General features: G+C 45.6%; 3 protein-coding genes across 6 annotated transcripts; 1 reads left to right on the top strand and 2 right to left on the bottom strand.

The window, feature by feature from the left end:
- The first annotated feature begins 568 nt into the window (after positions 1 to 568).
- LOC128298031 (protein GUCD1) lies at positions 569 to 1,903 on the top strand. Its single transcript, XM_053033761.1, has 6 exons — positions 569 to 707; positions 763 to 934; positions 1,009 to 1,132; positions 1,223 to 1,410; positions 1,486 to 1,592; positions 1,658 to 1,903. Exons 1-6 carry the CDS (start codon positions 701 to 703, stop codon positions 1,750 to 1,752), a joined length of 693 nt encoding a protein of 230 aa, XP_052889721.1. The 5' UTR covers positions 569 to 700; the 3' UTR covers positions 1,753 to 1,903.
- A 1,151-nt stretch (positions 1,904 to 3,054) lies between these two features.
- LOC128307214 (protein strawberry notch) lies at positions 3,055 to 13,645 on the bottom strand. Its single transcript, XM_053044966.1, has 12 exons — positions 13,543 to 13,645; positions 12,395 to 12,527; positions 9,947 to 10,303; positions 7,558 to 7,763; positions 7,393 to 7,483; positions 6,908 to 7,293; positions 6,428 to 6,834; positions 6,194 to 6,347; positions 4,160 to 6,047; positions 3,936 to 4,074; positions 3,504 to 3,858; positions 3,055 to 3,424 (listed from the first exon to the last, which is right to left on the bottom strand). The coding sequence occupies exons 1-12, from the start codon at positions 13,552 to 13,554 to the stop codon at positions 3,179 to 3,181; spliced, it is 4,374 nt and encodes a 1,457-aa protein (XP_052900926.1). The 5' UTR covers positions 13,555 to 13,645; the 3' UTR covers positions 3,055 to 3,178.
- Positions 13,646 to 14,758: 1,113 nt separating this feature from the next.
- LOC128309346 (TLC domain-containing protein 3A) lies at positions 14,759 to 18,381 on the bottom strand. Of its 4 annotated transcripts, none has more exons than XM_053045706.1 (6): positions 18,270 to 18,381; positions 17,237 to 17,688; positions 16,717 to 17,167; positions 16,302 to 16,532; positions 16,125 to 16,223; positions 14,759 to 16,054 (listed from the first exon to the last, which is right to left on the bottom strand). In XM_053045706.1, exons 2-6 carry the CDS (start codon positions 17,503 to 17,505, stop codon positions 15,923 to 15,925), a joined length of 1,182 nt encoding a protein of 393 aa, XP_052901666.1. In that variant the 5' UTR covers positions 17,506 to 17,688; positions 18,270 to 18,381; the 3' UTR covers positions 14,759 to 15,922. The 4 variants fall into 4 exon arrangements, with proteins under 4 accessions (XP_052901666.1, XP_052901667.1, XP_052901670.1 ...); XM_053045707.1 differs by having other exon boundaries at positions 18,219 to 18,290; XM_053045710.1 differs by lacking the exon at positions 18,270 to 18,381 and adding an exon at positions 18,170 to 18,193.
- Between the last annotated feature and the right edge of the window lie 118 nt (positions 18,382 to 18,499).

The raw sequence follows: 18,499 nt of genomic DNA, 5'->3' as shown, positions 1-18,499 counted from the left end.
TAGCTTTGTACGAACCATTTTATATTTATGTTCTTCTATTTGTTACATTCAACGATATAATATTACGATTATAATATTCTGTAGTGTCAGGTCCGTAACCGGTACCATTGTGAAGGGTTTACGAAATGACCGAGCAAAATATGTCCATCGGATATGACAGTGTGCTGCGCAACTGTCATGCTGAATAAAGATTGTTTATTATTGAATCGTTGTACAGTATCTTCTGCTTTCCGTTCCTCTATACTTCCGTTATTAAGTTCCGTTCCGTTCAACATCTACTATAATTTATGCTAGTGAACTTATTTACTCGAAAGTGTCATACAATCGTCGGTATTACAATGTAAAGGATTAAGTGTCCAAATGTTCGTAAAAGCAAACCGTCGTGACCGTACATGATGCATACGCGATGTGTGCCCTTCGTAATTCCAATCTACATACTGGAGGAGTGATTCCCACTACGATACACACACCCTCCTCAGGTATGGGGGTGGGTTTTCAGCTTCATGATTTCCGATAATAATTACGGTTCGATTACGATATCGTGATAACGACAAATCGAACTCCCTCCCTTTCTGTCACACACACTCTTTGCTTATCAAACTCGTCTCAATCCAGGTCCGGTCTTTATCGTCCTTCAGTTAACAAGTACAGACAACGTAGCTAACAGAAAGATAAGCTTAGTTCGATAGTGTTCATCACGATGGAAGGTAGGTGCGTAACAGGTTGCTTCCGGGTCCTATTTCTAACTACTTTGTATTCCAGACGTTCCAAGCTACGTTCCGGATATACTCGAACATCCGATCGTGCACTTCAGCCAGCGCTACGATTGGGACTGTGGGTTAGCGTGCATTTTAATGGTATTGGATCGTAGACAGCGACAAACATTCCTATCACAGTTCCAGCAAATCTGCGACGAAGGCCAGTTCGGTAAAAGGTGTGACCAATCGACACTCTTTGTAGCCAGGTGTTAGACCCAGATGTTAATGCAATTCCTCCTCTTTGTTTTAGCACATGGACAATCGATTTGTGTTACGTTTTGAAGGATTTCAATGTCCCGCACAAATACCTTACGAAAACAATCGGTGCGAACCCGAACCACCGGGTAAACGATTACTACAAATCCTACACACTGGTACGCATGAAGTCATGTTTTTTTCGTGTATTTTATCAGTTCGTTTTGCCATTGACAGAAACCCAATACTCTTATCTGTTCCAATTGTAGGATATGCTAAGGGTAAATAACAAATTCCGTTACGCCGAGCAGAACGGGGTGGATGTGAAGCAGTGCACCGTCAACTATCGGTTTCTGATCGACCACCTGGGAACGTACGGTAACGTCATACTGCTCATCAGTGCCTCACTGCTGTACTGCGACCTATGTAAATTCAACAAGCTGTCTTGCGAGATACGGTAAGCGAATGGTTGCTTTGTGTGTCGGTCCACCATATTCATCCATTGCGGAATCGCGCGTCTTTGTTTTGTCAGCTCGTGCCTAAGCATTACGCCTAGCTACATGGGCCATTACATAGTGCTCTGTGGGTACAATAAGCGGCTCCAAAAGTTCATGTACCGCAATCCAGCCTGCAAAGACAGTAAGTGACGCAGTAGAACCGTAAAGCATGGAAGCTAATTCTGTTCTGTTTTCGACTTGTTGCAGAGGTATGCTACATTCCGTATCAAGCATTAGACAAAGCGCGTAAAGCGAACGGTACTGATGAGGACATCATCCTACTGTATGACAAACCAACATGACAACCTCAAGAACAACCTTCCATCCGTCGAGCGTATTTTACAGACAAATCAAACGTGTTCTAGTCTGCGGCATACCAGTTGACATTTGTTTTTTGTTTACATTTATTATCATCTACTCCAATAAATTTTTGTAGAATTTAAAAAGTTTTTACTTCACGTTTTTTAGTTTCTTTCTCGTTCAACCACATGGATGGCAAAAGGGTTTCTTTAAGTTTAAGTTTTCACTTAATCCTTTATTGGCTATCTTCCCAATGACAAGAAATTATCGCTAATCTCACTGAAGTAAGGATGCTTTAATGTTAAAGCAGAACGCAAACCGTGTGCGCTAGCGTCAGGCGGAAGTAAATTTTGGTGGCAAAAACACGACGGAAAGATACCGGCTAGTCTTACGCATTTGGAAAACAAAAAAGGAACCCGGTCCCGGTACGGGCGGTCATCGGGGATGAGTGGTTCGTTAAGCTAAAATAATTTGTACAAACTTTACACAACAAAATTGGTTCTTCTTCGAAGGAACAGTCTATACCTAATAACCTAAATGGGGGGATAAGCTAGGAAACTATCGTTACGCTAAGACTTCTACTCTCTTTTGAATGTGTGTATGTTGCGAGCGTTACGTACGATCACACGACTTTGTGTCTTCTATGTTCGCGTTTAAGGACGTAGACAGCACGTCAGCTAAAATGAAGGGTTATGGAAATGATTTGCCTTGAATTTGCAGAAATATGCTATCTCTTCTCGATTGGCTTAATATTGTCGCTAGGACGTGCCCTGGAAATGTGTGAGTACGAGGGAAGGAAGTTGTTTCAAATTGGATTCTAATGAAATAATCTCTCCTGTGTTCATTGGAATCGAATCATTGCTAAATTTTTAACAAGAGCGGTCGCAAAAAACTGTCTCCGACCTTCAATCAAAGGGAGATATACATTCAGAAAATCGGAGATGAAGACATTTCTTCAAATCTGTTTAAATAGAAACTACCGCATGTATCGGGGTAGCAAATAGTGCTGGGTCATACGATTCATTTCAAGATCCGACCCGTAGTCGGTGGCAATCGCCTTGAAAAATCAATCAATCTTATCAAATTTGTCAAGTCGATCGATTCAAATTTAGCGCTATTAGATATTCCTAAAAGCTCGAGAAAAATATTCGATTTTCCCCGAACATGCTGACTGTATATCTCCGCTTAAAACCCAGCGAACATGGTAATAGAATAAACTTGGACAACTACATTCACGTAATGAGTTTTCAAAGTTCTTCGAAATGTACCGGGCGGAAGCTTTCGAAAACAAACAACGGATTATAAGTTAGCAACAGAAAACCAACCATTGCACAACTGCATTTCAAACCTTTCCATCTTGAACAAAAGACAACGTCGTCGTGGTACGATGGGTGATCATGATGATGAGCATAGGAATTAAATTCGACTTTACTGGTCGTCAAACAATACCTCATCCACCTTCTCGGAATCGCTAGCGAGATCTTTCACCAGCTGCTCGACGCAGTTCTTTGGAATGAGCGTACCGACGATCTTGACGCCTTCCTTCGTCTTCAGGCGAATCACTTGCAGGCGTGACTGGTTGCCAATGCGTGCGGCCAGACTATTCTCGACCCGTGCCCATACGGCGAGCACCGATCCGGAAAGTACACTATATGTACGCCGTCGTAAACCGACCTAAATGAAAACGATAAAACAAAACGGCGTTCAGCGTTCGTTGGGAGTACTTCCAGATCATACGCACTGAAAAGCTTACCTCACATTCATGCCCGAGCGAAACGTTACGACAGTGGCCCTTCCAGTAGCTGTGCGAGCAAGTATTTATCGATGCATCGTAAAGCTGCGTCCAGTGTGGTTCCGCTTCCGTGCTGAGCACCTTTTTGTACTTCTTCTCCAGCTCAGCTAGCGTCTCGTGCTTGAACTGTAGGCCCGTATTTGGATGGAAGATCTGGAAATGGGTGATTTCCTTCTTGCCCTTAACATCACCCCCCGTAAGGGTTTTCTTTTTGGTCGGCGTTTCGATCTCAATCGCCAGTATCGCGTTGTATTTGCCGTTGCGGGGATGTTGCGAGATGTAGAAACCTTCCTTATCGCCCCCCAACTCTGCCCACCTTTGGAGAGAACGATATAGGAATGCAAAATTCTTAGCAACCGATGTGTGTATTGCGTGTGCGGAAAAAAGGCTTACTTGTCAATTGCTTCCTGCCAAATCATGCCTCGCTCAACCTTAACGACGTGCAGCTCGGTAGGCGCAATACCGGTCGAATGCTTACGTGCAAAACGAATAAGCTTGATACGCGTCACGTTTTCACCAGCAGCTCCGAGGTCTATGAAGTGAAAATGGGCAGAACATAAAGCACACAAATTATTGCAATGGAACAAGAATCTCTAATATGAAGACATCTTACGCACCTAAGATACCCAAATCGAACCGGCCACGCTTCTTCGCCTGCTCGATGGTAGCCTCGAGGGTATCGGTAAAGTACTTGAACAGCCGGTTCTGCAGCTCCACCGGCATGCCGAGGATACGGTTCAGGAACTTCGATATGTTGTTGTAGTCCTTGTCCAGGCCCAGTACACCCGGCATTTGTTCGCTGTTTACGATCAAACCCACCCCAACGAGTGCTCCGGCGACGTCCTTAAAGAAATCACCCAGGTAGTCGGCCGGAGGCGGCACAATCGGTGTCTCGTAGCCCATGATCGTTTTCATCACCGCCTCCAGCGCCGTCCGACCGTACTTGTTGTCGATGTTGAACTGCGACAGATCACGCGTTTCCGTCGCCCGCCGATCACCGTGCGTGAGGGCACCGAGTGATTCTAGCCGCTTCGCCACAGTCGAAGCGAACCGCCGTTCGCCCGCCAGGTCTGAGATAAGGAACATGTATTCGGGTGCGTTCACCTGATTCGAGCGGTGCGTACGACCGAACTGCTGAACAGCCCGATCGGCCGACCAGGGCAGCTCTAGCGTTATGTGCACGCGCCGCCTTTGATTGCGCACCCGTCGATCGCTCTGCAGGGAAATACCGCTAGAGGCGGCCTCGGAAATGATTGCCACATCCTTGGTACCGTCCATGAAGCGTTGCTTCTCCGTTATGTTGAGCGTTTCCAACGGTACGTCCTGTTCCGAGCGCGATTCGTACTGTATGGAACCGTCGTCATTCTGTACCACGCGCCCTTTGCGTCCCGTCATTTCGGCCACGTTTTCCGGTCCGCCCAGCTCGTCGATTAGCTGATCGAGCGTGTTGGCCGGAAGCCGATCGCCTAGCCGTTCAATTTTCGCCAACAGCTCGTCCTTCATCTGACACGCACGTTCGATCGCATCCTTGGGCGGTGGGCCACCGGCTAGCTGAATGGAAAACCCATTGCTTGACTGAATGGTGGTCGGTTTAGTGTCGGTTTGCTTCTTCGTCAGGTGTGCCTGTATTTTGTCCTGCGTGCTCACCGGTTTCTTCCTCCCAGCCGTCGTTCCACTGAGGGCCATCGGTGTAGCTGTTGTCGATGCCGGTGCTGTCACCGGTGGTGCGGTAGATTTGTTTTTCGTCTTTACTTTCGATTTACTAACGGACGATTTCGTTTTGCTGCTCACCCATGGATCATCATCGTCACTGCCCGATCCGGTGAAGAATGGATTATACTCATCGCTTTGACTTGCAGCACTGTCGTAGTGATCGTTATCGCTTTCCTCCGGTTCACTATCGGATGGCTGGAAGTCGGATTCATTCGACCGTTTCGGCGACGAAGCAGAAGAAGACGCATCCGAATCTGATCCATCCTCATCCGACGAGCCATTGTTTCTGGAACGCTTGGTCTTTGGCACTCCCGGAGCTTTTGTTGCTGCTGTACCGGCGGCTCTTTTGCGTTTTGCGTCCATCGCAGACGATGCAGCCTCCTTGCTACGCGCAATATCTTCCAGAATACTGCTGAACTGCTTGCGAGTATCCGTCAGCCCGAGCAACCGGTTGATGCGACTCCGATCCGGTGCCGGGAAATGTTTTTCTACCAGCGACTGCAGCACACCCTTTGCCGTTGACACAAAATCGCTTAGCTCACCATCGTCCCGTTCCAGCTGCTCGAGCGTACGCGCTTCACCGGTCGACTGTAAACCGATTACCACACACTTGCCGTACTTAATAGCCTCCCGAGCCACCTTAACCGCATGGTTCACCTTCGAGGCGATGCAAAGGTATTTGAAGAATCGTTGGTGCGCCGACCAGAACTGGCCCCACATCGTTTTCTTCATTCGGCTCTCCGCATCGATCAGTTCTGCCGCTTCGGTAAACTTTTGCATCGCTTCAACCCACTGTAAAAAAATGGACGGGAATTAGTAAATGGTGGATCTTTTCTATTAGCTCACAAGAATGTTTTTAATAACACGATAGCGCATAATTTCTAAATTATTTTCAAATTAAAGTGGAACATGTATAGATAGATCTGAAACTCGCTTACCAGCTCGACCGAAGCATCATACACTAGCTTAAAATCTTTCGTCAGCGGTACTTCCTCTATCTTGAACGTTACACCATGGAAGCTTAGCTGCCTGGCAATGTACATTCCACGCTGCTTCATATCCATTGCAACAATCTCCATTGCACCGACGCCACTAGGCAAGAGAAAAAAAAACAATTAATTCGTTAAAATTCGATCAACGATTCCCACAACAAACCACCTCCATTTACTTACCGTTTTTCAACGGCTTGTATAAAATCGTTAAAGGACGGAAACGGTGTCCCCTGGCCCCAGATGCCCAACCGCACCATATACGCCATATTGCGCGGCTCCGATGCACCGGTTGCCGAAGCATAAACAACGCGCGCCTTGGGCAACTTGTTCTGCAGCTCCAGCGCGGTGAGACCTGTTTTGGTCGGTTTGCTCGATCCCACCGGGCACAAATTCTTCGCCTTATGGCACTCGTCGAATACGATAACACCGTCAAAGTCAAGACCGCACCATTGCAGCAGCTGCTTGAGACGCGACTTATACTTCCCGGCCGTGCTCTGCGACTCTCCAATCAGTGCGGAATATGTGCCGAATATGACACCCTTCTTGACGTTATGATTTACGGAGGAATTAATTTTGGCATACTTTAGCTGTAAGCAGCAAAAGAAAACGGATAGATTAATACACACCCATTGATCACGTGCTTGTTAATCGACCATTTACCTTGTTCAGTGCAAGAACCTCGATTTTGCCAGCACCAATGTCTCGCAAATCGCGCTCAGCATCGTACCGCAGATCGTTCGAGACCGATATCCAGATGGACTTTTTGCGCCCTTTCAGATAGTTTTCGTATATGATGCCGGCGATCGTACGTCCCTTACCGACACCGGCACCATCTCCTATCAAAAACCCGGCCCGTGTTCCGTCCGGCAATAAATGGGCGTGCGCTTGGCTCGCGTACGTGATCGATTCTAGCTGCAGCGCACTCAACAACCCACCATTGATAGTCTCCGATGGAATCGATACCTGGTAGTAAACGTCACTTGGTTCCACGGACGACAGCGACGCTGTTTCCACCACCGGATCTGGATGTTTCTTACCTATTTTCACTGCGTTTGGATGTTATTGTGGGAAAAAAGAAAGTGAAAATAATTTTTAAAAAACAGTTAAATAGAAACTCTCACAGCAATACAAAACATAAAACATACATTTTGCCGGCCAATATTCGGCGTACGTTTCCGCAACACCCATCTCTTCATCTTCCGCTTCCTCCTCTTCGGGCATTTGGTTTAACTGCAACTGCAAAACGGAACATCGTTAGTATGGTTATGCCAAACGGCAACAGTGCATGAATCACCTATAAATGAAAGTACCTTGCTGGGATCTGCCATCACCATTTGGGAGATTAGCTGCGTCGGTATGCCGCTGGTTAGATAGTGTGGATTCGCCACCAGCATTGCCTGCAGGTTCTGCAGCATCAGTTGGTTCGTCATGATTTTGTTCATGCTGTCGGCACCGATCGCACTGGTTCCTCCGCCGATCGATGTGTTCCCACCGTAACCCATGCCGGACATCTCCACTGTAGAAGACGATTGGGAAAATAAAGTAAGTTGCAGAAACGTTATTAAGCGCCTTATTAGCAATTAAAATTACTTAAATCAACAGAGCCTAATAAGTAATTAATTTATAAATCATCAACTGAATTGAATAATGGTAATAATGACCCAATAAAAGGAGAAAAAATGCATGCAATAACAAAATTTATATTATAAGCTTATTTACATTAAATTATTTCCCTAAATCTTCAAATCTTTCCCCACGTGAGCGATCGTAATTAATTGTCCATAAAGCATAGGGGGTTACGAAATAAACTTCATCTGTGCATATAATCTCGAATTGAGCGCAACAGCCATTAAAAAAGATATTATGAATGTTTGTTGAGCTCCTCACTTATCAATTCACTCCGTTGTACATGAAACATGTCCCTGGGAATATCAGGAAAATGCATTATTTGCATAAGATGTATCACGAGACACAAAAAGATATGCCGCGTAAGATGGAGAAGACGTTCTGGTGGAATGCGTAACATGACAAGCAACCATCAATTCCGTTTAATTATATACCACACACGTCCAAAGATTACCATCTGGGAAACGCACATAGGTCGACATCCAAGATGACTCCCACTCACGCTCCCACGAGACTGCCCAATCAGACGGCTAACAATTTAATTCGATTTGACACTTATACGCTAGCGTCTGACAGTATTATTGAAATCCTGTCAAATTATTACTATTTAACCGCCTCCTTTCCTACCATTCAAATACTCAAAAATGTTTTCCTTATATTTCTAGCATTGGAAACACTTATTTTGAGCCAAAAAGCTCATGAAAATACTACTTTGCAACAAAACAAAACAAATCATTTCAACAAATATTTTGCTTCCTCAAGCATGCAAAAAAAAACCATTTAGCAACAGAAAACATTTGCAGAAAGCAGGACGCGAAAGGATATACTCTCGAAAGGAATAACGAACAAAATAACAACCTTTTCGCAAATTCTCTCAGCGAAAAGGGGGGGGAGGAAAACAAAAACCAAAACAATTCATTTAACAAAAAGGTTCAAGAGAGAGGAAAGAAGCAGAACCATTTCACCGTCGCCGGTAACTTACTCTGCGCCAGCAGAGTGGCAATGCTCGGCGGATAGTAGCTGCCCAGGCCGCCCAGTATGCTGGTCGCTCCCGGGGGTACCGTTCCAGTGACCGGAGGCGTTGTCGTTACCGTCGACGTTACCGTGCTGCTGCTCGCCGTTGCCTTCGTCGTCCCAATCGGTTTGCCGTGGATGGATGTGGAATATCCGCTACCGATACCGCTGGGGCCACCACCACCCACCCAGTGTTGGCTTCCGCCGGACGAAGATGAACTCGAGGCGCCTCCACCGGTGACCATCATCTTTCTACCATCACAGACTGTGGACGGGCAGGTTGGGAAATTCGCGCACCCAAAAAACCCCAATTCCGCGATCGATGTGCGGGTGAAATCGGAACGCGTGAATATATATGGGTTTTTGCGCGGCAGCACACGGTTAAATAGTCGACGGCAAGTAAATAGTGGCCCGTTGCATAGCCACAGGATGAATGTGACAGGAGTGGAATTGAGGGAATGGGAGCAAGTGCGTTCCGCACATAAAACGCAGCCCAAAAGGACAAATAATTTATGCAACGAAACGATGCAACCCGAGATAAACAAAGAGAGGAGATGATTAGGATTTATGTACACAGCCCGGCCGAAGACGTTTGTTGACCAGAGTTCCGCACACATCGAAAGGATATTAGCGTTTTGGAGTTTGAGGATGGAGGGTCGGAAATGCGTTTGATAAAATGGAACATTCCGAACGGGTTGTTGGTCGCGTGGAAGAAAATGAGACAAGACAAGGCAAGTTAGCGACAGGGCAGAAAGTGAAATCGGGAATTTAGCGATAGAGAGAGAGAGAGAGAGCATGTGCATCCTTCTTCTCGTCGTACTGCACCAACCACGAGTAATGCAGTTGAAAACGAATGCTGCATTTAACAGGCTATTCCATAGTGGGATATTAATCAAAAACCCCCACAGAGATCGAATAGCCGGACATAATGTGGTTTGGCCAGAAGTGGATGCCCACGCCTAAACGGATGCATTCGAAAGACGCTTTCCTTTTTTTTGCGCTTTTACGCGCGCGCCGTCCTCAATATACTAAGGTTCTGTGAACGATTACACTACTCACCACTGCCCCCAGTGCCGATACCGGTGGTGCCCGGTGTACCAACCCCACCCAACCGCGTACCGCTGCTTGGCCTCATCATCGCGCTTAATGGGGTGGATTTGGATAAAATCGTGCCACCAGCGCTTGCCGCTGCCGCTATCGAATCTTTGGAGGGTTGCTTAATCACAAAATTGGCGATCTTGTTCAGTTGCTGCACCGGTGCTGGTGGTTGTGGTTGCTGCTGATCGGTTTTATTCATACCGGTTGCTGCCATACCGAGCTCTGGACCAATTCCACCAATGATGTTCGATGAGCTTCCCGCTTCCGTTTTGTACTTCTTAGTCAGCGTGGCCACCGTTGCAAGATCTTTCCCGCCGCCTGAAATCAAGAATAAAGCAAATGTATGGATTAGACGTTGCAATACTATAAGAAATCGAACAAGGTCACAATAATATGCGGAAAAATGTAATCAAGCTCTACCTTTGAGAAACAACTACAATGTAAACGATGTACGGTGCTGGTGGTGTGCAACTCTATCGCACCGTTTCTAAAACTCTAAAACTACGAAGCACAATAATCGATAATTTTAGGCTCGGTCGGTCAGAGAGCAAGTAGCGATCTGCTGTGTGGAGGAACCACGTCTTCGCGTCTTGACACATGCGAGCTAATAATTCAACTGACGAACGCACAAATAACGAACAGGCATGCCCTCGCCGAAACCCATCCACGGCCAAATATTGCGCCGCGTACACCCCTAAAACCTTAAACCTACCCACCAACCCACCCACCCACACACACACACACACACCAGAATGTGCGATTGAGTTCCACAATTAGAACAGGAAAAGGAAAGGATACCTTCTTAACGCTTTGCTCGCGTAAGTCCGCGGAAACACGCAGGACTCAATCAACGTTTTTGAAAGAGAATGCCCGGAAGGGTGGCGAAAGGCGTACCCCGCCGTGTAGAAAGGGGTGATAGAAGCTCGCGAACACAATTCCATCATGAAGGGGGAGTGAGGGTTGTAAACTTTCTTAAACGGAATGGGAAGGGAGCTCATTTCATCATATCGCTGCTGCGACCACGCGCACTTGACAACGGTTTTTTGGGGGTCGCGCGGGTGTGGAAGTGATGGCCACGATGCTTAGGCGAGATCTCGCAGGATATATTGGTAACCGCGCGAAGGAGCGAACGACACAGCGATAGTGAAGCACGCACACACACACACGCCGGAGCGAACGGATAGGACAAAACTTGAAGCGAAAGGAATTGATGCCTACATTATGCAAAGCGGAGGATAGCGGGTTAGCAGGCGGGCTGGCAAAGGCGTGGAGAATATTTCACCGAAAGGGTTTCGGCTTCGGGTTCGTACGCGAGCGAAGACGCTACGCCGGGCCCATAATAACGTCTTGGCGACTAGCAGGCAGGCTGCTAGCCCGGTTGGGAGACAGGGTCGTTTTGTTGTTCGTGAGAAATTCGCCAAACGGATTCCCCGTACAGCGGGGACGATTTTCGGACAGCCGAATGGGCTACCTCGCGCACATCGCGGCCCACCGTGCTAGACGCGATGGTCCTGCATGAGGCGTGATTAGACCGGCCGCAGTTTGCAGCAGCTGGCTTGAGGGGGGGCAAGAATATTGAATCGATTCGTGTATGTGCGTATGTTTGGGGTGTAGCAGCATAATAATATATACATAAAATCGGGGCTTGTCGTATAGCAGCTTCACCCCCCACTATACACACCGGCGTGGTGGAAGATAATATTGGAGCGAAACATAAAGTGCTTGTAAAATCCGTGCCATTGCAAGTGGGCGGATAAACTGTACACACTCTCCTGCCTTTATCGCCTGCCTGCGCATAGCGGTCGGGCGAGGCGAGGACAAATATATTCTCTCTCGATGCAGGACAGGTTAGTTATTGGCACGCATTAGCGATGATTTCGATTGCCTCTTGCCGTGTACTTAAAGATTGGATGCGTTTCAGATGATTGCTATTGATCCTTCAACCATTTAGATGTGTATATAAAAGGAATTTACATAAATTACAACGTAGTTTTGAAATGTTCATAATACCTACAAATAAAATACAAAAATTCACGTTAAACAGCAAATACAAAAACAATCTGTTCGATCATAACAATATGAAGTACAACATATCTCAATTGGTGATGGGTAAAATCTTATTTTTCCAGAGTTAGATAAATCAAATTGCGCGTGTATTCCGAATTGAACTCCGGATCAAATCCGCACATTAATCAATGGATTTTTCTATACGGAACAACACTGTTAAAAGCCTCGAGCCTTCTATGTATATTTCTTGATGTTGCACAATCTTAGGAGGAAAATTGGGAACCCCATATATTCATAAATACACCACGGACTTCCCATAGCTAGTTTCAAAAAGAAATTTTCCTGGACGATGCCCACCTATGCCCGGGATGCAGTGATGTTATGACTTATATATTCATATACCTGGTACTTCAATCTCGTCTGGATCTTCGTCATCGTCGAAATCTGAGTCAGTTGAATCGCCTCCCTTACCGTCGGCCTCTTCCTCCTCGTCGTCATCATCCTCTTCCATACCGTAGGAAGATTTCTTCAAAGCCTACAAAAGAAAAATATGGCAGTTAAGAAATTAATTAAATTCGTCTTCCAAATGCTGTTAGAAAATAAGATGTATGACGTATTATACATCAAATTAATGCAAACTACCCAACACATAGCCTATGAATGCTTCTATGTTTATAAATGCTTTCTAATATAATCTGAACCGCAATCGAACAAAATGTGTTGAAAATTGAATACATTCATGCTAAATGCTCATACGACAAAACGGAATCCAATATCAGTAAAGAAAGAAGCAACAAAAAAGCATGGCATGCTGAGCACGACCTGTTTACTGGCGCTACCACGTGTTTTCAAACACGTTGCACACTAAAGCGAGTCTCAGTGTGTTGTCCCGCGTTCAGTGCTACACGCCAAACATGAAATAGTTCCATATCTCTGTTTAATGTTAATATTCCATTAGGATAAAAACAAACTCTTCCTATTCCAATTCCTGTAGAAACTTTACTGCTACTATTGCAACATTATTTGTACTGGAACACACAACCTCCCGTTGGCAACGAATGCAATCGATGCATAATAAATGAACCCTCCTGAACCAGCGAACAACTTAAGTGCGATGCCAATTGGGTGCCAAGACGGTCACCGAATGCCTGAGGGACATTTCAAGAGTTTCATTTGTCGAGGGTGGCCAACCAGATCCAAAAGCAGCCCCACCACCATTCACACTCCCTTCGCTGTGGTCTGTCAAAAAGTGACATTCGCCCTACTGAACCTTATTGTTGGTTATGTTGTTCCCTACCGCAATTGCCCATTTGCACGCTTGAAGGGAATGTGTGAAATTGACCAACTTTATCAGCGTTTGTTCAAAAACCCGTCGACATTCTGTACCGGACCCACAGCACACTTATCGTAACGAAAGTTGATGCGTTGCATTTAGTTTCCTTCTCAGCCAAAAGTTGCCGGTCACGAACTGAATCTGACAGCAGTCTGCTCTGCGGGAGGGGAGGTGACGATTGCTTTGAAGGACGTAAAAACCAAAACAAAAAAATTACCATTCGATTCATCCCTTGGTTTATGTTCTGGTCAGTCTTGCTGTGCTTCGAACTGTACTTTCCACAAATCACTAACGTATGCCGGAATGTAGTCGTTAACGTTTTGCACTCTATTCAAGCACGGTTTTGCAGTGAACTGTAATCACCAGAACATCGAAGAGTCCGTGCCTGCTGCCCTGCACCTTTCAGCCACAAATGCCGCCCGCAGCTGTTTAGCTAACACTTGCGCGTACACTTTCTGCTTCACGAAGTCACATCAAACCGTGCCGAATTCACTCGCAAGTAATCCGATTGAAGGGTTGCACGCACTAAACTTTGGAAAATTTCACGCCCTACCGCTGGTACTCCCGGGATAGGTTGTGCGGTTCAGGAAACGCTCGATGTATGCCGCGATGGTAGGAACCGCCTGTTTCACACAGCAAACAGTACCGCACAATAAAAACAAGCTGTGGACGATTTACAGTTTACGTAATGCACAGATTTTGTGTCGTGCAATACACGCTCGGAATGCAGTTGATGGATTAATGTAAAGTGCGATTGCCAGAGTTCTATATACCGTAAATTAGGCAACACGAATCGCGAGGAGCGTCAATGTTGAGGCTCGCTTGTGGCAATGGCAATGTAATCGCTGTTTCGCTCAGACACGGTTCAAGAGACGAAGGTTAACCATGTGTGCGCGCCCTCCTCGTTGGATGACGTTTGATGTGCAGCCGTCTACAATACCTGGTTGAAGAGTGTCGCACTATCGGCGACTGTCGACGTTGTTCTAAGCACAAATTGTGCCATATTCAAAATAATATCTGTTTGTTCAAAACAACAAATTAATTAACCAATTATTTACATTTCTTTCCCAACAAACGAAATATAAATGGCCGTACCAATAATCCGACTACAGAGGCTACAAAATTCCAGTACACATTATATTATTTTATGTAAATTGGTACACAAACACAACAGCCCAGGGCAGGATTTTCTGCAATCCTTCCCTTCATTTTGATTCATTCGGTTGGAATAGGTGCGCGCAGTGTTTTGCTGCCAAAGTGCGGTACAAAAATGTTTGTAAGTTTCGTCACATCAATAGTTTGTGCTTCCGGGGAACACATTCTCATCGAACTGTTTGTAATGCTGATTTTGTATGAAAGGTTAAAATCTCGCAATCTCAAACCCGCTACTCGGGCTATGTGCCTGTGAGCCAATGCATTAAACACCGAGCATGGACAGTCTATCCTTTATTTCGACTAACGATTACGATATTCCATTATCATGCAGCTCCATTCAATGATGAGCGCAGTCCAATTGCCGAATGGAAAAATAATTTTCCATACATCATGTTGTCTTTAAATTTGCACATCCTTTTTTAGCTCCTTATACTCGTCGTGCCTAATAACGTGGTAAACATCACACTAATATGAAAGCTCCATTGATTATTTATATGAATATTTTTTTCTATCCTTGCAATCCATTCTGCAACTCCCAATGCCAAATATGCTCTAATTTCCGTAATCGTCCTACTAGCTGCTACTCACGCCTCACGATCCGTTCATTAATATATCTACTCACGTACTCAGGATTGAATGTACACATGTATAACACCGTACTTGTAAACTATTTCGCACAGAAAACATTGTGCGCGCTGGTTTCTGCTATGTTTGTAGAAAAAATGCACAAAAAAGTCTATCATCTACTACCGTAAGATGGTTCGCTGTATAAGTAATGTTGTGCTTCCTTCCTTTCGTTTGTTTCTGTGTTGGAATCTGCACGTGTATGTTTGTTTTGTTTTAACAACAATATAGTATAATATGTTTATGGGAGGTTGTGGTGATCATAATCCTATAGCGTTTGGTTTTCGGTTTCCTCATTATCGTGTATAACTTAAATGGGCAATCACAAAATAATCGTACTGTATCGGTAACAGGGCAACATGGCAAGCACACCGTGGAAGAACCGAGTGAACTTATCCCTGCGCAAGGTTTTATAATGAAGGGAGTTTGTTAAGCTATTAACGTTCCTGTGGTGAACAAAACGCACATACTATGACTAGGTAAACTAAGCAGCAGCACATTTGTTCTACTGGTTGTGTAAACATGGAAGTGAGTAAGTTTGTCCCTGCTAAAACCTAGCTCCATCGTCGTCTCCGTATGCCCTGCCTGTCTACCCTTTTACTACATCGTATCCATTTATCGTCACTCCAGCGTCACTATTTCCCTGCTTCATCATCGAATGTCTTACATTCAAAACGTTGAATACATCGAGCGTGTCGGTGAATATTCAAATTACACACAAAATAACACTTATTCATTAACATTTACTAACATGTCAATGCCCTACTACCCAGTGCCCTCGGTCGGTGAAACTGCGAAAAAAACACACACTGTATACCTTACATTAGGGACCGTATTTCACTATCTTTGGATTGGGAAGATTTTATAGTTTCTCCGTTGGTGGACACTTCATTTGCGCAAGAGTTTGCCGCAATTGTAGTGTTGCGTTTGTTCTTTGATGGGAAGAATACCTACCAAAAAGAGGACAAATGTTAGGTACGGCGTAATCCATCAATCAAATTAACGGAACTGTGCACTTACCTTCATAGCGCCTCGTACCATCAACCGGAACCAGTACAGTTGGGGCAAAAACAGTGCCAAAATGCTTACTTGACATCCCCACGGTAAATTCCACACAGCCTGGAAAATGGGAAGCGTAACGTAGGAGAAGGAAATAATCAATACAATCGTTGTACATATCAGTTTCACCTCTCATACCTCAAAGAATGGCTTATTCACCACCTGGCTATAGTAGTAGCAGACATAGGGCATTAGAAAGATGCGACACCAAAAGAAAGTGACCAGCATCACCAGCCCATTGATGACATACAGTTTTGATTGTTTCAATCCCATCACGCTGAGAATGCTACGGAATGATACGAACGGCGTGGAAAGTTCCATCATATACATGAAGCTAAACACGCAATCTCCTAAGCCGCCACGAAGATACTGGAATAAAAGAAAAACAACGAAGATAAAAAGGTTAATGAATGCCTCTTATTTTAGAGCATCTTATTTGTAAAGTGTCGGGTGAATCTTTTGAAAAGAAAGATTCATATGAATCTTCAGCAAAGGATCAATGACATTCATTCAGTGCAAAGATTCATTGGGGTCACTCAACACTAATTCTTACCGATATTACAACCAATCCGTACGACCCGATGAAAAGATGATGAAACACCATCAAGGGATGCGTCGACAGGTACTTGGCGAAACTCGGGATGCCTATCTTGCACGGATTTACAAAGGAAAGTGTACCCTGTTCCACGCTCGGAATGTCGTCCAGTGCTTGCAGTGCCTTTTGCGCCACCGTTCCACCATCACCGTTCGCTGTGCCATTCCTACCGTTGTTATTATCCCCGACCGCTGACTGCAGACCGAGTTTAACCTTTATTTTGATGGCCGCTTCAGCCGCGTAGATTTTGTACATGGACCAAAGGTCGTAGAAAAAATACGACGCCGCAAACCAGGCGTACGATTCCGACAGAAAGTGTGAGGCGTGCAGAAAATTCCTCGGACATGACCAGCGGCATACGAAAAGCCCGGCAATACAGGAAAAGGCGGCCTGAACAGCTGATACGACCCTGATTGGGAAAGAGCGGAAACAATTAAATACACATAGCCATAATACCTTAGAATTACCTCTTACTCACTTGTTCGTTATATCCAGCACATCCGAAACACGCAACCGATATCGCTTAATAAAGCTGTGCCCGATGGTTGTCCGCAGCAGGAGCTTGTTCAGAAACTCGGTAAGTGCGATGAAGTACACAAAGCCAAAGCTGATAAGAAGCGCACCTTTCTCGACGGTTATGCGATCACTCGGGTTCAGCGTGGACAAGCTTGCGCAAGCCACCGCAAACGAAACAACCGAGTATAGCAGCGAAAAGATACAGCTCCGCGTGTCCAGCTTTTCCACCATCTTGTATCGTGTTGTTGCACTGTTGTTGTCAGAATACGATCGAACCGGAACTGCTCTGGTGGAGCACTACGCACACGGGCCTCAGATAAACGGGGTGTTCCAATTAATTCACTGTTCACCAACTGTTCACACCTTCTGTCTGCTCATGTCTGTACGCTACCGGACACAGTAGCCTTAGGAATACTGGAGTGAAAACAGAAAGGAAACAAAGCAGGTCAACAGAAGTCAATTAAAATGGTAAATAAATCACACACAGGCGCGCACGATCCACCCCTATCAGACGGAGCAGCGGGAATGTGTGAATGGCCAGACGACTTTCGATTAATGTTGCCCCCCGCGCTGTTGTTGATCTGCTGCCGAGGCCGACTGACGAGACCGTCCTTACTAGATCCACGTACCGAATTCGGTATGGTTCGCTCTTACATAATCTTGCACACTCTTCAAAGGCGGAATGAGTGTTTTGTTGTTTTGCGATAGGCAACTCACATCCGTGATCCGCCTTATCGCTTACGACTCGTGCAGGAAGGTGTAGAATGTAGAAGGCTGCTGATAAGAACACACATCCACTTAGGGTGAGAGCGTGCGAAGGGTGCAAAAACAACCGATCGTGAAGGTGCAACCCTCCCGATGCACGTGCGTTACATCGGTCGGCAATGGTACGAACCGTAACAGGTTGGAAGATGTAATGTGATTTCGCTGACAACAAACCGTACCCAGGTGGATGATTCTTCAAATATCTGCAATTGCTACACCTATCCACCTACCCACAAATGACGACGCGAAATTGTGTGTTTTGTCTGCTCGTTCCTCTCCTTCGCCGCACAACACTGCCTACACTTCCACAGGTGTCGTAAACGCGTCTTCCCTCGTCTGCCACCGCCGTAGACAGGACGCGCTGTCGGTATTTCATAACTTGGCAAAACGTCAAACAAGCTCCGGTGTGTCTTTGCTGAGTTTATCTTGTATGAAGCATGTTCACCACGTGTGGAACGCT

The sequence above is a fragment of the Anopheles moucheti genome, chromosome 2 (assembly GCF_943734755.1).
Source record: "Anopheles moucheti chromosome 2, idAnoMoucSN_F20_07, whole genome shotgun sequence".
In the NCBI taxonomy this organism is placed as follows: domain Eukaryota; kingdom Metazoa; phylum Arthropoda; class Insecta; order Diptera; family Culicidae; genus Anopheles; species Anopheles moucheti.
Note: the sequence above shows the minus strand (reverse complement) of the source record. Positions and strands in the feature narration are given on the sequence as shown.

Excerpts from the sequence above, each read along its gene's own strand:
- LOC128309346 (XM_053045706.1), bottom strand. The coding sequence starts at position 17,505 with ATGGTGGAAAAGCTGGACACGCGGAGCTGTATCTTTTCGCTGCTATAC. Across the intron at positions 17,168-17,236 it reads GTGCTGGATATAACGAACAA|GGTCGTATCAGCTGTTCAGG; the intron begins GTGAGTAAGAGG and ends TTTCCCAATCAG. Across the intron at positions 16,533-16,716 it reads ACGGATTGGTTGTAATATCG|TATCTTCGTGGCGGCTTAGG; the intron begins GTAAGAATTAGT and ends CTTTTATTCCAG.
- LOC128298031 (XM_053033761.1), top strand. Across the intron at positions 935-1,008 it reads GAAGGCCAGTTCGGTAAAAG|CACATGGACAATCGATTTGT; the intron begins GTGTGACCAATC and ends TCTTTGTTTTAG. Across the intron at positions 1,411-1,485 it reads AAGCTGTCTTGCGAGATACG|CTCGTGCCTAAGCATTACGC; the intron begins GTAAGCGAATGG and ends TTGTTTTGTCAG.
- LOC128307214 (XM_053044966.1), bottom strand. Across the intron at positions 10,304-12,394 it reads AGACGAGATTGAAGTACCAG|GCGGCGGGAAAGATCTTGCA; the intron begins GTATATGAATAT and ends TCTTGATTTCAG. Across the intron at positions 7,764-9,946 it reads TATCGGCACTGGGGGCAGTG|TGGAGATGTCCGGCATGGGT; the intron begins GTGAGTAGTGTA and ends CGTCTTCTACAG.